This window comes from Haplochromis burtoni, unplaced genomic scaffold (assembly GCF_018398535.1).
Source record: "Haplochromis burtoni strain Fernald_Lab_line unplaced genomic scaffold, NCSU_Asbu1 Contig_324, whole genome shotgun sequence".
Lineage (NCBI taxonomy): Eukaryota > Metazoa > Chordata > Actinopteri > Cichliformes > Cichlidae > Haplochromis > Haplochromis burtoni.
Genome location: NW_024582685.1, coordinates 356392 through 380940, shown reverse-complemented (window position 1 = coordinate 380940; position 24549 = coordinate 356392). Strand labels below are relative to the sequence as shown.

At 38.9% G+C, this 24549-nt stretch overlaps 4 protein-coding genes across 7 annotated transcripts in view; 1 reads left to right on the top strand and 3 right to left on the bottom strand.

The window, feature by feature from the left end:
* Nucleotides 1-55: 55 nt before the first annotated feature.
* cracr2b (calcium release activated channel regulator 2B) lies at nucleotides 56-10172 on the bottom strand. 3 transcript variants are annotated; one of them, XM_042228463.1, is made up of 17 exons: nucleotides 9941-10172; nucleotides 7991-8247; nucleotides 7580-7691; nucleotides 7334-7481; nucleotides 6733-6879; nucleotides 6546-6636; nucleotides 6365-6460; nucleotides 6099-6286; nucleotides 4371-4442; nucleotides 3633-3687; nucleotides 2445-2524; nucleotides 2229-2349; nucleotides 1849-1975; nucleotides 1454-1722; nucleotides 711-818; nucleotides 544-620; nucleotides 56-355 (listed from the first exon to the last, which is right to left on the bottom strand). In XM_042228463.1, the coding sequence occupies exons 2-17, from the start codon at nucleotides 8243-8245 to the stop codon at nucleotides 271-273; spliced, it is 2031 nt and encodes a 676-aa protein (XP_042084397.1). In that variant the 5' UTR covers nucleotides 8246-8247; nucleotides 9941-10172; the 3' UTR covers nucleotides 56-270. The 3 variants fall into 3 exon arrangements, with proteins under 3 accessions (XP_042084397.1, XP_042084396.1, XP_042084395.1); XM_042228462.1 differs by having other exon boundaries at nucleotides 544-818; nucleotides 1454-1568; nucleotides 1641-1722; XM_042228461.1 differs by having other exon boundaries at nucleotides 544-818.
* On the top strand, nucleotides 10048-13858 carry tmem138 (transmembrane protein 138). 2 transcript variants are annotated; one of them, XM_005941703.3, is made up of 5 exons: nucleotides 10048-10423; nucleotides 10955-11476; nucleotides 12133-12304; nucleotides 12393-12468; nucleotides 12555-13858. In XM_005941703.3, the coding sequence occupies exons 2-5, from the start codon at nucleotides 11349-11351 to the stop codon at nucleotides 12665-12667; spliced, it is 489 nt and encodes a 162-aa protein (XP_005941765.1). In that variant the 5' UTR covers nucleotides 10048-10423; nucleotides 10955-11348; the 3' UTR covers nucleotides 12668-13858. The 2 variants fall into 2 exon arrangements, with proteins under 2 accessions (XP_005941765.1, XP_005941766.1); XM_005941704.3 differs by lacking the exon at nucleotides 10048-10423 and adding an exon at nucleotides 10439-10702.
* On the bottom strand, nucleotides 13699-15876 carry tmem258 (transmembrane protein 258). The gene is made up of 4 exons (XM_005941700.3): nucleotides 15759-15876; nucleotides 15350-15459; nucleotides 13968-14096; nucleotides 13699-13872 (listed from the first exon to the last, which is right to left on the bottom strand). Exons 1-3 carry the CDS (start codon nucleotides 15759-15761, stop codon nucleotides 13970-13972), a joined length of 240 nt encoding a protein of 79 aa, XP_005941762.1. The 5' UTR covers nucleotides 15762-15876; the 3' UTR covers nucleotides 13699-13872; nucleotides 13968-13969.
* Nucleotides 13699-24549, bottom strand: part of myrf (myelin regulatory factor) — a 23650-nt gene continuing 12799 nt past the window's right edge. Inside the window, 19 exon segments of the mRNA XM_042228460.1 lie at nucleotides 13699-13872; nucleotides 13968-14096; nucleotides 15350-15459; nucleotides 15759-18456; nucleotides 18592-18666; nucleotides 18848-18953; nucleotides 19235-19297; nucleotides 19590-19683; nucleotides 19853-20080; nucleotides 20158-20232; nucleotides 20341-20408; nucleotides 20620-20703; nucleotides 20804-20872; nucleotides 21449-21531; nucleotides 21639-21711; nucleotides 21801-21961; nucleotides 22043-22152; nucleotides 22323-22431; nucleotides 22602-22802. Of these exon segments, the coding sequence (XP_042084394.1) occupies nucleotides 18373-18456; nucleotides 18592-18666; nucleotides 18848-18953; nucleotides 19235-19297; nucleotides 19590-19683; nucleotides 19853-20080; nucleotides 20158-20232; nucleotides 20341-20408; nucleotides 20620-20703; nucleotides 20804-20872; nucleotides 21449-21531; nucleotides 21639-21711; nucleotides 21801-21961; nucleotides 22043-22152; nucleotides 22323-22431; nucleotides 22602-22802 (1683 nt within the window). The 3' untranslated portion in view covers nucleotides 13699-13872; nucleotides 13968-14096; nucleotides 15350-15459; nucleotides 15759-18372.

The window sequence follows — 24549 nt, the reverse complement described above, 5'->3', positions numbered from 1 at the left end:
GCATGCAGCTTAAAGGTTTAACTGATTTTTTTTAAGACACATGACAAAAGAGCAGTCATCAAAAATAGATTTTATTAGACATTTCTGAAAGATGCATAAACCCAAAGGAAAACATTATTCTATTCAGTAAACTTGTTCACAGAAAAATGCCTGATGTGACGTCACGACGTGGTGATCTGCTGTTGGTGTGGGATACAACGTGGCTCCACTGAACCAAAGAAGAACACCTGGAGGCAGTTTCAGTCTTTTCAAAAGCCTGTCCTCAACTGTTCATGCACAGCAACTTCTTTTAGGCATGGTTTCAGTCAGTAGAAGTGCATCTTCACACTGGCGTTCATGCTGAGTTACCAACATCCTAAAATGTACAGAAACCGCAACATACCGCAACATATGAGAAGAAAAATCTGTGATCTTACATTTAAAAGTCACAAATGGGCAAAGCTACAACAGAAAAGTACAGAAGGATTATCTGTAATATTATATAAATGCTCCAGAGGATTTTCATAATGTGATTCTGTAAATTACAAATATGTGATGCCATACCCTGCCAGGTGATTCATTAGTTCCTCCACGTTCAATCCATTCCTGGCACTGCACTCATAAAACAAAGCTTGATGTTGCTGTATAACCAAAAATAATAGACTTTTCTTTTTATACATTTGTGGCTTTCCAATTTTAGAAATTTGGGTGAATAGTCTAATGCGCCTCACCTCTGCCAGTTTTTGACCCTCTTCTGTTCTCACTTCTCTACGCTGATTGTCAGCCAAGTCCAGCTTGTTCCCCAGCAGCATTAGTACAGCACCTTCACACATCTTCTCCTGAGACAAACATACAGCGGGTTTATAGTACACGCTATACATAAAGGAGATACACCAAAGAGGTTACCCTAATAATATATATAAAAACTGAGCAGCTCCTTCAGTGGGAGACTGCGGCACCCACGGTGTGGGACGGAGAGATTTCGCAGGTCTTTCCTCCCCACTGCTGTCAGACTCCACAACAAAGACTTTTGCAGCTGATCAAACCCTCACACGTGCAATAAGACTGCTATATGTGCAATTCTAAATGCTATATGTGCAATTCTTATACAATTCTTCTTCTGACGAAGTTGTACTTTTGTATTTTCTTACTCAGTTGTATATAGCATTTGTATTTCTATTTTATTCTATTGTATATATTATTCTATTCTATTCTATTATATTGTATATAGTATTTTATTTTATTGCATTCCAGTGTTTTTCTAATTTCTGCTACATAACTTTGCACTTTTGCTGTAACAAAACAAATTTCCCACCTGTGGGACTAATAAAGGTCATCTTATATAAAAAAGGAATCAAAGTTAGGACTGAGATTCGTGCATCGCCATTACATCAGTAACTTTCACGTATATTCAAATAAGGATCCACTGTTTTGCATGCTTTTACATCAAACCATGGTAGTGCCGCCTACTCACCCTGATGGAGTCCATCCATCCTCTCACTGCAGTGAAGGAGGCGGAGTGCGTTACATCATACATGGCAAGGATGCCGTCGGCCTTTCGGTAGTACTGCTCGGTGATGCTGCGAAACCTAAAAAACAGATTCGATGTAAAACATTCTGCACCTCGGATAATTTTGTGTGCTTGTGTAAACATGTCTGACCTCTCCTGCCCTGCAGTGTCCCACAGCTGCAGGATGATGGTGGTGGAGTCCACAGTTATAGTCTTCATCTTAAAATCTATACCTATGAACAACAAAGCCTTATGACTTCATGCTCGACTTCAATAGATATATCAAACATTTACTTCAACATACACACAGTAGTTGTCTATACACTGATGAGCACGTAGATCGCTGTGAAAAGACTTACCAACGGTAGTGCTGACTTTACTGTCGGAGCGCCCTGTGCAATAATACTGGATGAAGGAGCTCTTACCCACCCCCGAGTTACCCAGAAACACAACCTTGAACACTTGCTGAGTACTGACAGCTTTGCTCTAGAATTCAGATAAAAGAATCAAAGGTGACATTTTGATCAATCTAATATTTGAAAATGGATGGATGGATGGAATATTTGAAAAGTTTAATTTTTTTTTTTTTTGAGTGACCAGTGGTTGTTTAAGCCCTAAACCAAAAGCCTCAAAACATAATTTCCATCATTACTGCTCAGTTTTGTTGCTGCATCTGCGCTATTCAATAATTATTTCTCAGATATATTATGTGTATTTGTAGATTTTACATTTTCCCTACCTGAGTTTGGGTCTGTTCAACATTTTCACCCCTGACTCTACATGACGGTTGGTGTTTCTTGGATGATATTGTCACCTCTGTCTTTTTGTCCTGCTCCAACTCATCAGCAGAGCACGGCTGTCTTCAGAATCAATAAATACACAAAATTAGTGGCTGCCTATATCCATCTGCTACATCACTGCAAAAATGACAAACAGATGCACTATTTATACAAACCTTTTCATTGGCTTGTCCTCCAGTAAGTAGTTACCTATAACTGACCCTCTCTTCTGCAAAGCCTGTGTGACATTTGGAGTCTACAAGGTTTTTGTAGAAAGTGAGGCAGAAGAAATATGTAGCATTAAGATTTCATACTCGTCCACAGATTTATAAAGTATTAAAGATTTATGGATGTAGCATGCTGCATATCCAAGGTAAATGCGCTTTGAACCGAAGAGATCAAAGGGTTTGGTTATAACGCTCAGTGCGATGTCTGGTGAAAACCAAACACAGGATATCAGCAGAAAAGAATCATGTCAAGCCTGGTGGTGGAGCGTTTATGATTTGGGTGTTTTGTAGCCACAGACTTGGGAATATTGGTTTCATTCAAAACGACTACTTCAAGTTATTGTGCTGAACTCTACAAACTACTGAATTATGTCTATGGTGTACTTGATTTTAATCACAGGACTGCACTCATGAGTGTGTGATCTCTGTAGTAATTCCACTTGCTTCCACTGGTAAACTATTTACAGTGTACATTTAAAATGCAGGAATGCAGTCCAACTATGATTATTCATTTATTTTTAACTGTTCACTCGTGTTTGTAGATTTAAAAAAAAATACAATAGGTAAATAAAGAAAGAGGCAGTCTTTGCGTCAAGGTTGATTTTTTTTTTTTTTTAAATAAATACTCATGAGATTATTTGCACATTTTATACAAAAATGCTTCATGTTTGTTTTGTGAAACAACGAGGATGAGCTGAACCTGCTGAAAGTTGCTAAATTAGATTATCAGTCATGAAAAGTCTGAGAAAAAGTTTTATTAGATTGAAAAAAAAATACTTAGTTCACCTGAATTTGTACAGTGAAATGTGACCAATAAACATAAATATAAATAGAACATTTTCTTTTCCTTCAAGTTGACACAGGACAGAATAAACGTCTAGTCAACAAAATCCTTCAGTTCACTGAGCACATCCACAGAAAAACAACATTGCAAAAGGCTGTGTCAGCAACATTAATTAATAACCAAAAAAATAACAGCTGCCCATATAAATAATAACAGATGATGTAAAACATGAATCTATTCCAAGTTTTAGCTTAGGGTGGATCAACCTGCTGTGTCCACGGCATACAAACATCTTCACTAGGTAGGTAATATGTTAAGGGCAGAGGAGGAAGGACAGCGTGTCTGTGACTAACCCTCTTCTGAGACTGTTGGGCGTCTTTCTCATCTCGCAGCCTTTTGTTCATATCCCTGACACACACACACACACACACACACAAAAGAAATCTATTTAGAGACATCCTCACACGGTGAGACCCGTGTCTCAAATGGTGAATTAAATTTTAAAAAAGAAAAGAAAAAAAAAAGACCACGGGTAAGTTTGAATAGTGCATTTTCCTTGGGAAGCTTCCTAACTGAGAAATGTGAAGAGGAAATATCTGCACAGCATCCGCAGTAGGAGCTGTTTGAACTCTCCAAAAAATAAGGAAAGGCGCTTTGATGCTTCCTTTATTACAGGATACACCGGACCAATCTTATTAAAGGAGAGAAGATGGTGCTGTCCCAAAATCATTTCATGCCATAACCTACTGATATGTTTTGAATTTTTAAAAACAGCTTGTTAAATGCACAGGAAAGGAAACTGACATTTGATAGAGTGGGTTTCACTTTACATTAGCAATGTCCATTGCTGTATTGCCAATGTGCTTTCTGCTACAGGTCTCATTCAATGAAGTGATATTTTTCACTGACTGTTCTCATTTCTATGACCTGCATAAAACAACAAGGTGAGATGAAGATATGAGTTTTGTAGTTTATCTTATGGCGGTGTTAAGGAGTCTAGTGTAAGTGTGGCTGGATTTTTGGACTATTCAAACATACCTGTAGTCTGTGAACTTGGCATTAACTGAAACAGCAGACAGTTTTAGACTTACCTCAATATCTCCAGTTGTCTCAAAAGACTCTCTTTCTCTTTCTTCATGTTCCTTGACACCTTCATCACGTTTCTAAGTGAAGCAAACAAAAGATTTGAAATCTTTACTTGATTCAGATGTCTTAGCTAATTACTGAACTATTTCTAATCTTTTATTTAAAGAAATCTTGAAGGAGTTGTTGCAAAATGGCCAACTGATCATTTGCAAGTAGAGTTCAGCCTTCTCACCATAGCACAAAAACAGCACTAGTGAAGGTTACAAATGATGTTCCAGTGGCCTCTGACAGCAGACTCATCTCTATCCTTGTCCTGTTAGACCTCATTGCAGCATTTGATACCGCTAACCACAACATTTTACTAGAGATTAGAACACACTGCTCATCTTAAAGGGCCTTTAATACATATGGTACCTGGTAGAGATATATGTGAGATGCACTGGTTTAAATCATAGATAATCATGAAAATGGGCAATCTTTTTAAAACATGGAAGTTAGTCATGGAGCTCCACAGGGCTCTGAGCGGGAACCAATAGTTTTTAATATTATGCATGCTTCCCTTAGACAATATTGTTAAAAAACACTGCATACATTTTCATAGTTATGAAGATGATACCCAGCATTATTTATCCATGGAGCCAGATGATAAAAATCTACTACTATCTAAAATGGGTTGATCTGATATCCTCGTGTTGGTGTTGTTCCCAGATCATCATACTAAATGTTGTTCCAGGATCAACATTGCAAGTGACCAATCAGAATGTTGTGACGTCATACTTTTGCGACTTCGGGAAAAACCGGCGTAAAACAAAAAACTGTACTAAAGCTGCGTGAAACCGCCTCTGTCCGCCGATCAACGGACCCTGACTGTAACCGTAACCCTTTAATAAACAGTAAGCAGAATTGATATTGTCCTTGCAACATTGGAATTTCATAAATGCACGAATGGCTTGGCGCGCAGAGGAATAACGTCACAACAATGTGATTGGTCACTTGCAATGTTGAACCTGGAACAACATTTTTATGATGGTCTGGGAACAACACCAACACGAGGATATCAGATCATCCTCTAAAATACGTCCTTCAGCGAGCACATTAAACAAATGTTTTCTTTAATTGCTGCTTTCATTCATTTGCACAGTGCCTCTAAAATCAGAAGCGTTCCTGTCTCAGAGTGATTCTGAAAAAAATAGCTTCTACATTTATTACTTGTAGGCTAGAGTATTCTAATTCACTATCATCAGGTTGTCTTAAAAGCTCCCTGATAAGCCTTCAGTTGATCCAGAACACTGCAACAAGAGTACAAACCAGGACTAGAAACAAAGAGCACATGTTTCTCCCATATCAACTTCTCTTCATCACCTGCCTGTTAAATTCAGAATAGAATTTATAATCCTTCTCTTCACACTCAAACTCTTGACTGACTCAGATGTCTGCCCCTACCTGAGCCTGGTTCAGTCAGAGGTTTCTTCCTGTTAAAAGCGAGTTTTCCTTCCTTTTGTTGCAAAGTGCTTGCTTATAGAAGGTTGCGTGATTGTTGGGGTTTCTTTCTAATATTATCTCTCTTACAATATGCAGGGCATGGGGTCTGTCATTGTGAATTGGTGCCAAATAAATGAAAGTAAATGAAATTAAAATTAAAAAAAAAAAGTTTCAGCCATACCACATGCAGACAATGTTTTTAATGACTTCAAAGCTGGTGCTAAGGCATCATCTGGACCTTGGTTAATCACCTCTGTCTGGCCAGTTGTTCTTGCGCATTGCTGATCTGCGCCAAGTTGAGCTGAGCCAACGCAGCCTGCAACTGTTCTTTGTTGCGCTCCACCTGCTCCTGTAACTGCATGTTGAGGTCCTGAAGCTGCTGGTTCTGCTCTTTGATGTTTACTTGCTCGTGGCTCAGCTGGCGCATTCGGGTCTCAAGCTGAGAACAAAGACAGATCCTGTTCGCATTAAAATATAACGCCCTTCATAATGGCATGAGTACAGTTCGGATGCCTACCTCCGTCTGTTTTTTCAATGTATTCTCCAACTCCTGTTCCCGCATCCTCAGCTCCTCCTCAAGTATTTTCCCTTTCTCCTTCTGTTTAATACTGTCCTTGATTTCACAATAAATTCATTAAATGCTAATTTGAGGTACACCTGCTAAAAGGAACAACAGTGCAACTACCACATATCTATACCTGAGCAAGGAGCTTCTCTCTCTCCTCTCTGATTTGACTTTCCATTTCCTCATATATAGACCGAACAACCTGATCATGTTCGCTCTCCCGTCTAATGCAGAAAAAAACAACAACACAAAATCTCAGCATAATCCAAACACTCACAGTTAAACTACTTAAAATGAATGTACTGGAAGGAAGGTGCGACCTGCGTAAGGCTTGTTCCAGACTGTCTCTCTCTTTCATGGTGTCTTGTAAATGGGACACTGCATGGACCAAGATGCCCTCTAGGACGCTCAGCATCTCTGGTCGGTCTCTCTGGAGCTCACACCACAGAGTACACAGCTCCTGCTGACTGACACACAGCACAATACACAACTGTTAATGTGACCGAAAAACAAAACTAACTGTGACTGCACGACATCACTTGTTTACATGAAAAGAGAAGGTGCTGAGTTTAAATGCTGAACTGCATAAATACATTTACATATTGAAGAAGTCCTTGAAGATTCCTTTAAATAAACAGTCCTTTGAAAGATTACCATCTCATAATGCACATTACATTAAACCTTGAAGTAGCAGAAGACCACGTCTGGTGTCAATTTTTCAGTCAAAAATAAAACTCAATCGCAGCAGATGATGCATTTAAACAATTTTATGAGAACAGTATGAACATAGTGTATATGCTAACATTTGAGGATGAAGGTGACGTTACTGTACACAGCTGCTGCAGTGAAACTGAATGGAGAAATCTTGGTGGACAGTTTAAAGGGAAGCTAATGGTAAAGATTTTAGGGCAGAGTACTCACTCTTTGAAAAGTTTGTCAGTGCCAAGTTCCATTAGTATGTTTACAAATCTAACAGCACTGGGGTCCTGAGAAAAGTCCGCCTCGTCCAGTTCTTCTTCTGCTTCATCATGATCCAGGTCTGTCACCTCCTCCAGCTCCACCTGCTCACCTACATCACAGAAAATAGAACCGAGGAATAACATAATGTGCTTATTTAATCATCCGCTTTTAAAACTGTTCTAAAATGACTGAGTGCAGCGTGCTCACCGAGCCCAGTGTTGAACTCCACAGGAGTGAGGTAACCATTGCCCTCTCTGTCCAGACTGTCAAAGACTGTTTCTAGCTGTTCAGGGGTCAGTGGCAACTCCCACTGTAACCTCTAAAAGCACAATAATATTAGTAATAACAAGAAAAACTTTAATCAAATATCAATTTGATAATCAGACTTTCGAAAGTGCTGTGAGAAACAGTCAAAAATAATCAGAAGGACAAGGTCATGAAAGCTGAGAATAAGTTAAAATAAAGTTAAAAAGTAAGAAAGAGAACACAAGAAGAAAAGGAGGATCATGAAAATACAAAACATTAGTGCATAGAAAACTGAGCAAGTAGAGGAGATGACAAAGTTCAAGACTCTGCAGTCAGTCTAAATGTTGCTCCTCTACCACATTAGCTGCTCACCTGCATGTCCTGCTTTGTGATGAACCCTTTTCCCTCTTTGTCACAGAGCAGAAACAGCTGTTTGGCCTTGCTCATGGTCTTTGCCAGCGGGCTCAGTGGAACTGGCTCCCTGCTGCGGGGTGAAGCTAGCGGACTACGCCCGTGGCCTGATCTGGGGCTCCCAGGAGGCAGAGTCCGCGCTCTGGGGCTCAGTTGCACTGCCTCGCCACTGCCTTCACCCACCAGCACCTCATCATCGTACAGCCACTTAGACATTGCTGCACAGAGACAGATGGGTGTGGGTTTGAATGTGTCTATCATTAAGTACAGGCTATGTAAACATGCTTATCTTCTAGTATATCACATGATAGAGAACACACGATCGTAATAATATTTCAGCTATGCTAAATTTATTCATCCAGGAATAACGCTGCTTGTCCGGCACAGTTTTAGAATTACATTTGCTTACATTTTTGGGTCTACTTTTTAGTATTGCAAGATAGTGCAAGAAACAGGACCTTGACCCTCCCTTGTCAAACAAGAGGTGCAGAAAAAACTAGCTATTGACTCTACACATCATGTGAGCTCCTGTGACCGGCTGTCTGATCAGTCGTGTCTATGCTACATTTTAGGACATTTTTTAGGAATGCAGTGCGACAAACTTTGATAAAGAAAATGGTTTTCATAGAACACATTTTGTTCTATAAACATTTTCATAGATAATTTTGAATCCCCTGAAAGGCTTGACAAGAACTCCTCATTCAGATGAGCCCGTTGTCCTCACTGTTTATATAGATTAAAAAAATCTAACCTATGAATGAGCACCAGGATGCGTGGAAGGTAAAAAAACAGGATGGTGTCATGTGAAAAGAATTAGTGTCCTCGAATGGGAGGGAGGATAGCTACGGGAGAGGAGATGCAAATTAAACATTTGCAGTTGTTTGCATTGTCAGAACAACCACAATTGCAAACAAATTTTACTTGCAGGAATTGTTGGGGGAAAAACAGCCTCCATGACAACATGACTGTTCATATAAAACAGTGATTTATAAGGGTTACCAGCGTCACACATGATCATTCTTCAAGTAAGATGACATTGCTATTACTCAGGATAGCCATTTCAGTGTAAACACAACTAAACATACTACTAAACTGATCCAGAAGTAAGAACTACTTTCTTTCTGGACATCCTTATGCTACATTGAATTAAAATAAGGTCTGCCTCAGTGGTTGATAAAATATTGCCTTTCTTTCCATGGCGTGCTATCTATGAAGGCATAAAATCCAAAACACTGATTATCGCAGTAAATTATCGTACTGATTATCTATGAAGCCTTCAAAACTTGGGTGTAATAAGGGATATACTGCAATTTCAGATAAGAGACCTGTGTAAACACTGTATGCTGAGGATTTTGTATGACACCTCAGATTCCCAATAAGCCAAAGGTCATATCAAAACTTTTAAGCACTTAAAAACACTTCTTAGTAAGCTCTAAGTTTGGTGCAAATGTAGGCAGCCCCGGGGAGTGAGACAACATGCTGTAGGGTACAAAAATAACTGAGGCAAACTTAAGAGTCAAGCATTAGATCACATCCTGTCTGACTGTGTGAATGTATTTAGAACATATGTTGAACATGTGCTGAGTTCCTCTTCATTAAATGCGACAGTTTGTAAAATGCAGTTCAGCGTTGATGGCTGTAATTTAGCAAGATCACTCACAATTAATTAAAGTGAGCAAATATGCCCCGTTTTAGAGCAAAGTGTCAAGCACGGGAAACTAAAACCAGCGAAAGGAGACGTGTACATTTATTATTAACGGGGGAGAGAACCTGCACTACAAAACAACAGGTTGTCAACTTGACACAACACAGAGAAGGTGGCGATTAGCGCGACGAATAGCATTTCTAAATGACTCGCTTTACTGCGCTGTTTGACAACTCTAGGAAGTTGAAGAAATTTTCACAACTTACCTGCGGTGTGCTGAACTCAGGTCTCCAGTCATTACCTTTGATCACCTCGGAGGAATTCAAAGACTTACTCACGCCGCTGGGTGGCAGTGACGACCTCGCGTGACAGGGAGATTACCGTAATATATGCCGCAGCAAGGCGGATTTGAGACACTCGGAAATTTCTACTAAGTTGTTACGCTTATTCGTTCAGTTTTTAGAAAGCAACCATCCAAGTTTCCACGATACACATTAATGCCCTGCCAAATTGGTGAAAATTAATTACTTTGGGAATTTTGTATTTTTGCTTAATTCTCGGAAAAAAAACGTACTACCGTTATTACGGTAACAAGAAGCGTTACCATGGAATTAGCGGAAATACATCTGCTAATGCCGAAAATCAGAAGTAGATGCTTGAATAGCGGCGTTTGCGAATAAAAAGAGAGGTTTTTGTGATTTATTGGTGCTTTCTGCCTCACGCAGACTTGGTTTCATCATTTTTGTCTCGTAAGTATATGTCAGTTAAATTATGTTTGTGAAGCCTGCTTGCGTAACAATGAGCAGCAATGTTGTGTTAGCGTAGCAAACGTGTCTGGGGGGAGTTCATCGCCAGACGGGTGATTTGTTGTGGAAAAGATAAGCCTATAGTTCCTCTATTATCCGTCTTTTGGATTAACTCCAGACTGGACTAAAAGGGCAACCGTAAGATGTAGATTAGATAGATGAAAAGAAAACAAGAACGAGTACTTCGAAAACAGCGACTAAACAAGAGTTGTTTCAGTCTGAGTAAGTTTACTTGGGTCAGATCTATAATCCTAGTAGTGACCTTTCCATGCCCGCCTGTGTAACAACACGAGCACGTTGACCTTACGTGATTAGGTTCAATGCTTATTTGGCTCGACTGAGACAGAAATTTCATCAACCCCTCGTTCACAGTGGAGATGGCTAGCGGGCTAAGATATGAGTTGGACGAGGTGGGCATTTTCATCGCTTTTAAAATGTCTTTGTTGTTTCAGTTGCTTCTCTTCTTCTTCTCAGGTAGTGCAGAATATCTGGAGATTTCCCACATCTGAGATGTCAGCATGCTGCTTTTGGCAGGATTGAATACATTTCATCAGATATCTTGGACAGGCGGCACTCATCGCAGAAATATTTTTTTCATCTAGGACAACTAACATGTTCAGTGACAGCGGAGCAAACCGGATTGGAGAATATAATATGTACAATTTAACGTAAAAGCGTCCAGTGCTTACTGCAAATGGATTCATGTGGCTCATTAATGTCTTGCTCCAGATAAGTCGTTTCTTGCTGAAGTATGTAGGAGGGTAGAGTTGACCAAAGACGTCGGTTTCACCACCAAATACCAAGAAAAAAGGAGACTTTGAAGAGAATACACCGTGGAGCTGTGGGGTTGCACCACCAGCCTTTGAAGATGCTTCAGACCGGCAACTTCTCACTGGTGCTGCTGATCCAGCTGACACTGTTGGCCTATGACCTCTTTGTCAACTCTTTCAGTGAACTTCTGAGAGGAGCAGCTGTCATCCAACTTGTGCTGTTCATGTGAGTCACAGAGCTCTGTGCTGATGAGATTGAATTATTTTATAACCGATTAACAAACACATGCACAATTTCTCAATTTTTTTGTTACTACATACAGAGTTAGAGATATTTGATGTCATCTTTCATTATATGAATTGAGATCTCTAGAATTTGATAGATGTTCTAACAATGTGCATTTTTTGTGTTTATGTCACTTGCTTTTCTTGTTTTTAGTGCATTATAATAAATGTTACTGCTAAATTTAATAGGTTAATAAGTACTAAAATGTGATGGTTACATTAAATATTTAACGTTTTCAGATGCAAGTTAAGCCCTTGTTTATTAATCATCTAATTCTTCTCATCTAATGCCATAGACGACTTAAAGCCCAGGCTTATGCTGATTTAATACTAAAAAATCTATTAATAATAATAAAATAATACTTTTATTCCTGAAAGGTTACTCTTTGTACCATTTATGTGTCATTTATTAAGTGGTTGGTTTATGTTACATAGCCAGTTTTCCTGACATCAAACATTTTGCACTCATTAGGAGAATTCTTGGCTGTTACACGGACAGCGTCTCACTTTAATGTCTGACATGCAATCTAGTTTTTGTCGGTATGATATCAATAAAAAAGAAAGCCGTACTGCAAATTAAAAAAACTGTGTTTGCAGCATCCAGGACATTGCCATCTTGTTCAACGTGATCATCATCCTCCTGATGATGTTCAACACGTACGTGTTCCAGGTCGGCCTGGTGTCGCTGCTTCTGGAGAGGTTCAGGGCCCTGCTGGTATTCTCTACTCTTTACCTGACCCTTAGCATCTGCTTCCACTGCTTGGTGCTGGTATGCTTTCAAACTGTTGTTTGCAAATTAGAAGTCATATATGAAGATCCATCTTCTGAGACTTTTCTTTTGTTTTCCTTTTTGCCAGAACCTAAGATGGCTTAATTCAAACAGTTTTGTTTGGACAGATGGTCTCCAAGCTCTTTTTGTTTTTCAGAGAACAGGTAATTGGCGAATTAATTTCAGAGATACATCTCCCACCCCAGCTATTCTGTTGTCACTGACTAACTGTGCTTCTTTCTGTTAACAGCGGCTGTGTTTTATTACTACTTATACAAACGTACAGCAGAGTACATGGGAGACCCGAGGCTGTATGAGGACTCTTTGTGGCTGCGTGATGCCTTTGCCAGAGCTCGTCAGTGAAGCAGAGACACTTTTTAAGAAACTGTGGAAAAACATATCACTGGGCATCACTAGCTAATCCTTCCTTTGGATAAATTTTTTTTTAACCCATTTTTATATTTGGAAATCCTTTCACTATTAACCATATCTAACAAAGCAACACTGACATGTGTGTGTGTGTATATAAATATATACACATATATATTTTTTTTTTACACACAAATGGAACTTAATAACTCATAACAGGGATGAAGCAAAGTGTCAACCGCTGTTTGTTTACTGGCTCTTTGTAGCCAAGAAGCTGTGGGTTAAATGGTTTACAGTGGCAGGTAAGCCAAGTGTGGCTTGTGAGTATCGTATTAATAAGGATGAGTCAGTTAATCTATGTGGCCTTGTAAATCAGTTTGGGTTGCAGACAAGACTGCAACACACTGAGAGAATGTTTTGAAAACGACCAGGTGTAAATGCAGATTTTGCCTCGTAGAACAAGTTCTTTTTTTAACCGTTTCAATGGGTAGCTTTTAGAAGAGCATATGCTCATAGTTTTGTTGGAAAGCAGGTTCCCCCTGCAGTGAAAGATCAGGTGGTCTCTTTTGCCTTATGTAAGATTAGTATGTGCTGTTTACACGATTGTTATTTTAATAATTCAATTTTCACGTGAACTCACTTTTCTTTATTTGGAGATCTTTGAATTGTGTCTCCGCTGCTTTTATTAAATAAGCCATCTCTAATTCCAGTGTAATCCTTCATCTCGGGGGTATTCAGTATTATCCAGGAGACAAGGTGAAACAGACTGCTCTATTTTTAACACAAAGATTAATCAGGGATTGAGGGTTTTAGGCGCCACTACTGAAACACGCCGCGAATAGCCCCGTGTGTGTCAAAATAACCTTGGATTTCTTAAAGAAGTGACAGGTTACGTTCCACCTCAGGTCTGGGCAGATCCCAACACATCAACACTTTATATAACCGTAAAATCTGTTTCATTATGGGATGTGTTGATTATTGTAAACACTGAAGCTGTCAGGATGAACAAAGAAACACACCAAAGGTTGTACAAATCCCCTTTACTTGTGAAACAAAATCCAGAGTCCATGTGATCCCAAAATATTGTCAGTGCAGTCCAATTAATCCAAAGTCCAGTTCATGTTGTGTGTGATGTCCTTTGTTACACTGGAATGTGTCTTTCATTTCTTTTTTTCTTTTTTTTTTTTAAAGTCAGTCACCTGAAACGGCAGAAAACAATGAGTGTTGATGGTTTCAGCAACTCTAAATTAAAACTACTGCATTTTTAAAAAATAAGGACAGAGTTTGAATGTACCTTCATACATATATCCCAACCCAGAGTAGTAGGAACAGCACACCAAACCCCATGAAAAGTGATGCCACGAGGGAGATCAGCAGCTCTTTGTATACGTCCCGTGTGTATTTTGTTGATGTCACCTCATAGCTGATGAAAAGTTAAGGCCAACTCAAAGATTAGAGTCTTTGTTCCATTTTAAGCCTAATCTCTTATGCAGCACTGCTGAATATATAGTTATGCAACCGGTTTATTATACAAGATGCACTGCCTTCATTATTTAAAAAAAAAAACCAAAAAACATTGTGACAGCTCAATCAAAAATTAAGATTTTTAAAATAAACAGATGGATACCACTGCTTAATTGGCATGAACTAGATGTTTATCTAACATCAAAAACTACTTCTTTAACAACCACTTATTGCAAAAATCCTTAACTGAGAAAGTCAACATTAAAGTTTGATTTATACAGTATTTTTCAAAAAATAGCTGAATAAATAAAAAATATTCTTATGGCGTAAAATGCTTAAAAAGTGAACATAAAACAGGGGTTTTGTGGTTTGAGTGTTTAGTTTCTGTATCCATCTGTTGTGTGAGTGGAGCTAAAAACAGATATTGGACATTGTTCTGCTACCTGTGGTGTGGTGCACAGGGTGGTTGGCATACATTAATTATCTAATTCCACTCACCGGAGCCTCAGTCATTTACATAATCTCTATATCAGCTGATAAAGAAATCTAAACAGACTAATGAAATTAAATCAACTTGCAAAACAAACAAATGGGTAATGCCATGAGACGCACAATAACATGTTAATCATCCTTGCATAACATGGCTTGATTCACATCCTGCGATACTTAATTTTAGACATATTCCCTATCCCAGTTTGGGAGACAACCTCTTTATTTAAAAAAAAAAAAAAATCAAAAAAAAAAAATCAGGCTTGCAGCTTTCTTTTTCATAAAGCTGATAGTTTTGCTAGATTGTTTGACTGTGTAACTGCTCATTATTTACGCTGATATAGGCTCAGAATACTGAGCTGTTTCTACCCCACTACTCTGTGTTGATAACATTCATCTTTCCCAAAGTCTGTCCTCTATGCTCTCCTCTTTTGTCTTCCTTCCCCTCAGGCAGTCGACAGCTGTCCCACCCTAAACCTAGTTCTGCTAACGTTTCTTCCTGTAAAAAAATGGGTTCTTCCACCCCACTGTCTCCAAGTACTGGCTCACAGGCAATCATCTGATTATTGGGGTTTACTGTCCAATGGCATCGACTATGAAAACAAGTTCCAGTATGAAGTTTTGTTTTCTTTAATTACTGCACTTAGTGACGACTTTGGCCAGCTCTGATGCAAGTTAACTTACAGTAAATCGACTGCAACATTCAAAAATTAAAAAGGATACACGAAGAACCAGGCGGTGAAGAACATGCCGATAGCCAGCAGCACCACAGTGAGGTGGGGGAACACAGCCGGGTTCACCGGGCTGGTGTATCTGGTCATGGCCTCGAGTTCCTACAGCCACAGAAGAAAAACAAAACAAAACAGAAACAAGCCGGCACAAGGGTTAAAAAAAAAGTTGTTGCTCTAATTCACACTCCAGCCATAATACAGAGAATCTTCAAAGGAGTGCTGCAAATGAGCTAGTATCTCATTTAGCTAACACATCGGCTAACGTCAATGATTTTCACTGATAACAAGGTTTCATATAAAACTCATTTTTTACTGGTTCATTGCAGAATCACATTCAAAGATAAAACGTCTATATTTAAGAGTCAAAGTAAATTAAATAATATTAAAGCTACAGTTGCTACCATTTTGTAATGAAGCGGAGCTCCTGCTGCTGCACAGATGAAAAGGCCACGTACTGACTAACACTTCCTGGTATCCTGACGCACAGATGACGTTTAAGGAAGCGGACATTTTCCCTGCTCATTTTAGCCTTTCAGGCGCTTATTTCTTTGAGTGTGTCTTTCTCCTGGACTGTCGATTTTCAGGTCTACATGTCCACTCTACATGTGCCGAAACTGTCATATTCCGCTATGCTAATCATTTGCTGGATTTTGCTGTGTTGATTGCCACCTACCTACCTGCTACCTACCAGGCAAATTTCAGGGTTAATTGTTGTGGTAAAGACTGTTCATAAACCGTCGACTGCCATCTAACGGGCTGAATGAACAGCTATTTTTTTTTTTTTTTTAGCTCACCGTTTGTTTCTTTCTGATTTATCTCGGGTTAGTAGCTTGAAATTTCACAGTCACTTAGAAGTGAGGGGAATTTTCAAGATACTTAGTAAGTGAAAATAATGAGATAATAACTAAAATGATTCCATACACATCCATAGTGGTCTTATAGAGCAGGTAGACTAAACAGCATAAAATGAAATAAAACCTCAGGAAATGTAATAGTAAATTTATTTACTGCATGCATTTATAGTGTTACAGCATATTTATCGACAAAAGCTTTGAAAATGAAAAGTAGTGATATTAATGTAGTCACTGAGCTTTAGTCTTTTGCGGGTTTTTTTTTTTTTTTTGCTTTACACATGGGCCTTTTAATATATGCATGTTTTAATGTTTATCAATCATTCCTTGGCTCCAGTAGCTGAAAGTTAATATATTATTGATATCAAAATCAACTACAAAAAAAACCCAAACAAACAAAAAAACCCCCCAACAATATGCTAAAAACACACCCGATAAAAAGGAGCATTGGTAGTGACAAAAAAAATGAAGCTATACAGTTACAAACAACCCAGTTCTACCAAAGTGTCTGACACCAGTCTGGTGCACTGGATACAGCAAAAGCCTTTTTCGTATATATATATATACAGTGCAAAAAGTGCTACAGTGGTTTCATTATGCTAGCTGGTGAATTATAAATAAGCTAAAATAGTACCATATACCCACTGAAGTCATAATAATTATAGTGAAAGCATGTACAGAATATTCATATTATTACAGAGTCCATAGACTTTATCTGATGGCTTTTCCTATTTAATATAAATGTGTTTTTCTTCTTCATAAAGACACATACGGGACAAGGATTGAAAAGCAAATTTCAGTAAATGCAACAAAACCACAACGTCTGAAATTAAATGGAGATTTCTTTTGAGACAAGTGAAGCTAATACAAAACAAAAACATAATACAAATCAGTTATATCAAACATATTATCACTGCATATACTTAGCTGTATAAGCAAAGGAAAAATTGTTTTAAAAAACATCCAGAAAAACAGAGGAAAGAGTCCAGTGTATAGAATCCAGTTTTATATGTGTGTAAATGAATTTCCTCGTAGGTTGGTGATCAAGGCATTAAGACAAGAACTTCCAAGCTGGAGCAGCATCTCAGCTACAGTGTACCGTTTTAGAGAAATTGATTGGGCATGCACATGAAATGACATATTTCATATTCATATTTATTGCCTTACCAGCATTGTCCAGTTAGCAAGATACAGTGTAAGCTATTCCAGTGTTTCTTGAAATATTGTCAGTGCTGGACTCAGCGAGCTCTCAGTGCATCATGTTATTTTCCTGTGATTTCTATGCTTTCCAGTCTTAACATATTAAATCCTCTAAGGAATCTGCTACAATGTGCACAGCTCAGAGGTTTTGAGGTGTTTTTTAATGCATTTAAGAAGCAGTTTCTATGTAGTAATAGGCATTAACATGTAACAACTTGGTGTTTAATTCAGTGTCACGATTGAGACAGAAATGCCGCAGAGTGTGCACACCTCTGTGCATGGCTTTTAGTCAGGGGCTGCATTAGGATAGGCAGTACAGTTAACTGCTGCAGACTCAGCACAAAGCCCCACTGCAGACACTGTGCACTACTGAGGTATCTTTTCAGTGCTAGCTGCAACCATTTACCGTGGCCTTCAGCAGAAGTCAGTGATCTCCTCTCCAGTGTATAAAAGTATTGAAAAGTATTCTTCCAAACCAGTTGTGACTGGTTTTGTTGTACATACAGATCCATAGTGTATGTTTGCAGTGCCTTCTGTTGTAACATCGTAGCCTGGACTTGATTTAGAAAATTCTGCTAAAAACAATGTTACGGCTTATATTAGGAATGGAAGACATAGTGACGAGTAACAAATTTAAAAAATAAAAATTGTTGAGCTATGAACTAAGTGCGTTACTTTTACATTAGCAGTTAACAGTGGTACGACACAGTTTTCAGTTTCAGTCATCAACAGAAAAAAAAGTCATATACAGTGTTTCAAACTCCAGTGATCACAGCAAAAGGAGATGTCTTAATGCATATACATATGAAAGGGACTACAGTGGTGGTACAGTAAATCGTTTGCTCTGTTTGAATATCTTTAAAATAATGTACAATAATTAGACAAAACTTGATCCCATCATAACCGCATACAAATGGAGAAATATGGTATACTGTAAAGGGACTGGGATGCATCATCTGCTTCCTCACACGCAGCTGCTTTCTATGAGAAAATGGTAGTCAGAGTACGGTGTAGATTTTCCTTCAGTGTCACAGCTCACTCTGTCACTCTGTTAACAAAAAAAGAGTAAGAAAAACAGAATTTATTACTCACTTCTGACTTTACCAAAACAACCATGAACAGATTACAGAACGCAGAAGAGCATCCACGATGACTGTATGTTATGGAGGACCAGGTTACTCACAGACAGGGAGACACGAAAGTGATAGGTGATGTCTTGGTAAGGCAGCACAGGCACCGACCACAAGTGATGAGTCCCCTTAGAGAGAAGCAGAAAGAACATAAGAATATCTCATTCAAAAAATGAGAAAATTACAGTAATGTAGGAAATATTTTGTATAATATCAGTATTATATAATTAGGGCAACATCAACTGACAAAACAATGAAAAATATTTTCATTATATGAGAGATGAGGAATATATAAATGCCATTAAGTACCTTTGTTGATGTACTCTGTTCATTATAGAGCTGTGTTTCTGTGTGGTTGGGGCATAAACGTCCCTTGGTGGCTCCACATTGTCGTACCCACAAGCTGTTTGTAGACCTGTGTTGGTAAAGCTTTATTTTATCTTGGTCTTTTATTTCCTGATAATCTCCCAACAATATCTCGCATGTTGAACGTTGAAAATGTAAATGTGCAATTTGAAGCTTAATGTATGAGAAATTATTTCATGAGAAAGCAGCTACAGTAGTTCCATCCATTAGTTTGTAGTTAGTACCAAACCCCACAAGTCTTTCTAGGAAACGTAAAGCATTACTATGAATTCATTTGTTTATAAATCAAAACTTTGCTATTGTTATTGCAGATGGCGTTTGCGTACTCACGTCATGTGTAACGTGATTTGTGACATGGAGGAATTTCTTTTTCCATGAAGTGATACCGTGTAGCTAGAGATGAGACAGAGAAAAGGTGCATTAACATGCAACATTAATAATGCAAAGTTGTAATGCACTGATAACGTAACACTCCAGATGATGAAGCGATACTGGATTGATAGTGACCATATTCCCAACTCCAGCCGTGTTAGCAAAAACAATAAAAATAAATCCCTACAATAGGGTTCAAAAACATCCAAGGCACAATAAAACTGTTCTTGTTTCTTTCTTTTTAGTGTTTACTTGTTTTTCATAGTGAAAATGTACACATAACTCTACGTTAGAGTAACCTTTGTGTGTTTACCTGCAGCTTTTGGCTGTTGCACAGTTTTGCAGTTTGATTTCTTGGTTTGTCTCCATGATATATAAGCTACTGAGAGAGGGAGACGATTTCACTCCTGAAAAAAAGAGGGAATAAAATAGCATTAGACGCTAAACTAATAGCATTCCTTTGTACAGCATGCAGACAATTTTTGTTTGCCATCGTCAAACAAAAGGCTTTACTGTGTTTGCATACTGCATATTATGCGTGTCAAGAAAGTGCTCTGGCTGGGCTGTGATTTTTACCCTTTGTGTGCAGGCTGCGTTGTCTGCGTGGCAGTGGATGCTGCCCACCAGGAAGACGGTTAATGGCTCCCGCTCCATCTGTCTCTTCAGGGCTCGGCCTTTTGGACTTGGCAAAATAAATGGGTGCTGATGTGTGACTCAGACGGTTTCTGTTGTGATCTTTGTCCATTAGTCTGGACTTGGCCTTCTTGTTAATCAGGCCGGGTGTAGGAACTAGGCTGCTAAAAGCTAGAGAGGGAGAAATAATAAATGTGTATGGACATTCAGAAACAAGACTTTTTTCACATTACCAGAGACTTTGATACCTGGTGTGGATTGGTTGTTACTCATTGTTGAAACAGCAGCTGATTGGTTGTTTATGGCTGTGGTTGAACAGCAAGCTGCAGGAGTTTTGAGGAAACAGAATGAAATCAGATAAGCAAAAGTATTCACACTACTACTTATCAGTGAAAGTTGATCCCGCGTGGTCATTTGATAAGAGCCTCCACCTGGTGCAAGGGTAGTGGACAATGGAGTATCTGGACCCTTGCGGGAAGATCCCACTTCAGCTCTTGACCTGCATCAGATTCATTGGTACAGGAGGAGGACATGGTTTAGTTCAAGTAATGATACACTTAATGTAAAAGACAGTTTAAGAATGCTTAGATATGTGACTCATGATCTTCTTTCAGACAGAACAAAAGAAACGCCCTACTAAGCAATCAAAGATAAGACTGAAAGAGCAGATCAGGAAATTTGAGTAGTAGGACTGGGTGTTGATTGTGTACCATGGGCAGACAGGTGGACAGACAGTTATAGTGGCAGTGAAGATGGGCATCCAAGAGATGTAGAGAACACAGGAAGGAACATAGCTACAGAAAGCAGGGACAGATTATATAGAAAGGCATTAACAAAGAAGTGAAAAATGAATTTCATTTTACTACAAGGTGTTTGTGTGTTAAAAACACATACCCATCTTTCTCAGTGACATCTCCTCTGTGGTGAAGAGTGAGTACATAAAGGACAGACATGGAAATGACACTGTGGACAAATAAAGATCCAATAAATCAACATCATCATATCATGTATCCGTTTTTTATTGGCCCACTCATAGACGATATAAAAAAGATGGGCGTTGCATCTGCTGTTTGACTGGTTTAAAAACATTCGCATTGTTTATAATGGTCAGCAGGGGGCGACTCCTTTTGTTGCAGCAAGAAGTACAGTTACATAGAAATTTATCAGAAAATGGCTCTTTTTCTCACCTAATTTATGAACTTGGTAAACATTTTGAGTTTATCATCTCAGTTGGTAGTTTCAACTCTGTTTTGATTCATTCTTATTTGGTTTGAGTGAAATACTTTTAGAGTAAAATACATGACAAAGCAAAGTATACTTTAAGGTATAGCGTATTAAATCACTGTAATAAGAGCATGCATTTTTCAGAGAGATCTTGCTTGTGATGTTTAGAAAAAGGGGGAAAAAACAGCCAAAATTCTCAACTTGAGGCATAAAGTTGGGGCTTGAACAAATGGATGATGAATGGTGTCTATTTCCATCTTTTAAATATAGTCTAGGGTTTAATGTCCCCTCACCAAACACATTATCTCCTCTAACCTGAAAGCCATGACCACAACCAGTGCCAGGATGGTTCCCTGCATGAACTTCTGACTGATGCAGCCCTGATCTGGAGGTAAATTCTGCAATAAGCAGATCAGATGTAATTAAATGAGCACATTTTACTTCAAAAACAGAATAATAACAACAATAACGAAGGGAGAAAAAAAACACTAGTATCATCACGCACCTTGCTTCCTGGTTTGACTGTCTTTTTCTTTAGTGGGCCACTTCCTGTCCTGCTAAAATAACTTCCTGACTGGCTACAATAACAAGAAAAACACAAGTAATTTCTTTAACCTTAATGGTCATACTGTCATTGTGTGATAATGTGTAAATGAATTTTTCTTACCTGACCGTGCCCCCGCTCACGGTGCTCTTCATGCTGTCAAAGCGACGCAGTTTGGCCAGTTTGCGGCTCCAACGCTCCAGCTCATCGATACGAGTCTCCAGGTTGTCCGTCAGCTTACACAGCTCCTTCACCGCTCCGACGTTCTCCATAAAGATACGCTCCTTTGAAATTAGAGGAAGCAATCAGAGTTGATGGTAATGACTTTGAGCCCGGTACTGTATGCATGCCTGAACTTTCATTACCTTGTTGACAACTAATAGGTTGGAAATAGTTTCTCCATTTGCACACACCACATCACCCCCCTCTTTCACTGCCTCAGGCAAAATTTGTTGAACCTCTTGAGCAATCACTCCTGCAGAAGGATACACCAAGCAAGCCCTCACAGATTAATGCAGGATATACTTAACAATGGACTTATACTAAATGAAGACATTGAGATGATAGCATGATATACTGCACAAACAAATGAGATGCTGAAATGCAAGATTTACACTTGTACAGTTTTTTTTATGAAGTTGTTACCAGTCTCTGCAGTGTTCTCTATGCCCACGGTGGCAGCAAACTCAGGCTTGTATTGATAATGGACCAGCCTCATCTGAGAAATCCGTTTTAAATTGTCTGTGGTGTCGACCTACACGCAGACAGAATGTGCAGATGGTATGAAAACACAACGCTAACGTTGCAGATGAAGAATACAACATGACATGACTTGGATGGCATGATTCACGATGGTGTGCTGAAAACACACAATGACATGCTGAGAGTTTTGAGGCACACATGTACTGTGAGTGCCATCCTGACCTCCTGGACATTTTCTTTGGCCCTGATATCAGATGGGTGCACAAGGGAGCCCATGACCTTCAGGTTGCCATGGACAACGAGGGCCTCGTCCGGTCTGTCTGTATTGACACCGACTCTCCCGTGGTGGTAGACGGAGTCTGGCAGTTGTCCACGCTGCCACAGCACCTCGTTGTCGCTTTCAAACTGGCCTGGGTTGGATGCCTGTCGCAGAGAAACAAAGAAGGAGATACAAAGAAAACGTGTGATTGGGATTTTGAAAATGTTATGATAAAAAAGCTTTTTTTAAAGATAGGTGCAATGCTCCAAAAACAGGTTGACATTTAGGAATATATGCTTATTTGCTTTCCCGCAAACAAGATAAGAAGATCCAAGCAGACGTTTTCTAAGTGAGTCATTATAAAATGATGACTCTGCCTTACAACTATAAACACTTTTCATTTGTTTACATGGGCAGGCAACACATCATACAAGCAACCAAAAGTAACCGAGCTGTTCCAGTTCTGTATTGCTGCTATGCTATGCTAAGCTAATCTAACCGGCATTACCGTGCAGAGATGTGTAACGTCTTCTCATCTTGCTTTTTGCAAGAAAGCAGACAAGCTTATTTAGTGTTTAATAAGTCATTGTCTAACAATAAGCAAATGTACGTGTCACAGTCAAAAAGCTCTTCTAATATTTGCTATCATACTTTGTAATCATATGCTTTACAAATCTACCCAGATAGCATACATATTAGATATGTCAGGATTACCTTTGCCACTTATAAGTCAATTATATCAGTGTCAAATGTTGTAATGGCCTGATGTGCCTACGGTCTGGCTCATATACAGTGTTGTGCAAAAGTCTCAAGCCACCCCTCATTTTTTATATTTTTGCTCTCTGTCAAGATGGACCCATTCTGCTTCAATAATACTGAGATTCAGACTCTGGGGAGGTCAATTCATGACAGACTGTGATCGTGGTCATGCTGAAAAAAGAAGCCAGTCAGAGGCTTTCTGGATGGTATTGCATGGCAGATCAAAATCAGAGAGTTTTCTGGATTCATACTTCCATCAATTTTGACAAGATCCCCAACACCGCTTTCTGAAATGCAGCCCCAAACCATGAGTTTGGAACATATTGCTGAAGATTTAAAGATTCACCACTCCATCAGACCTGTTGCCATTGATTTTTAGTCCAGGTCTTGTGTAGTTTAGCGTACCTCAACCTTTTCTCCCAGCTTCCCTTCCCTAAGAAGGCTTCTTGACATCTTTTTACTGAGGTCATTTCTGGTCAGGCATTAGTAAACAGTAGATGGATCAGTATATTTTTTTAAGGACGTTTTTTAAGACACTGTTTATATGCTCGAGACCTGCAACTTATTGTTTTGTCCTGCAATTGTCCAGTTTTCATAAATTTTTAAGAATACGCTCCACACCATGCTGAGATGTGCCAAGTTTTTGTCTCATAGCTCTGTGGAAATCACCTTGTTGGTGCAAAAATGCTATTTTAACCCCATCAAACTATGTTATTTTTGGCATTTTTTGTAAAATTGAGTGAAGAAATAGAAACAAATGATCTGTTTGGTAGTGAGTGCCTAAAGATACAATTTAAAATTGACACACCACCGGATCTTCCCTTCAGTTAGGTGATTTTTTTTAAACACGTTATATGTATGGGTGTGGCTTTACAAAAAAATATATTATTCTGAAAATATCAGGTACAAAGACTCGAACAAAAATGAGGGGGGAAAAAAGCCAATGTCATAAGAATGCTCAAGACCACTGTCACAAACTGGGTAAAAGTAGGTAATAAGGAGAGAGTTTAAATATATTAAAATATAAAATGATGTAATAAACATAACCTAATCAAAACTTCATCAATAGGTTGTGTCAGGTGGAGTAGAAGAGAGACTGAGCAGTTCATCTGGGCCAGCTTTTATAGCCTGCAAGACACAGGTACCCTGCAT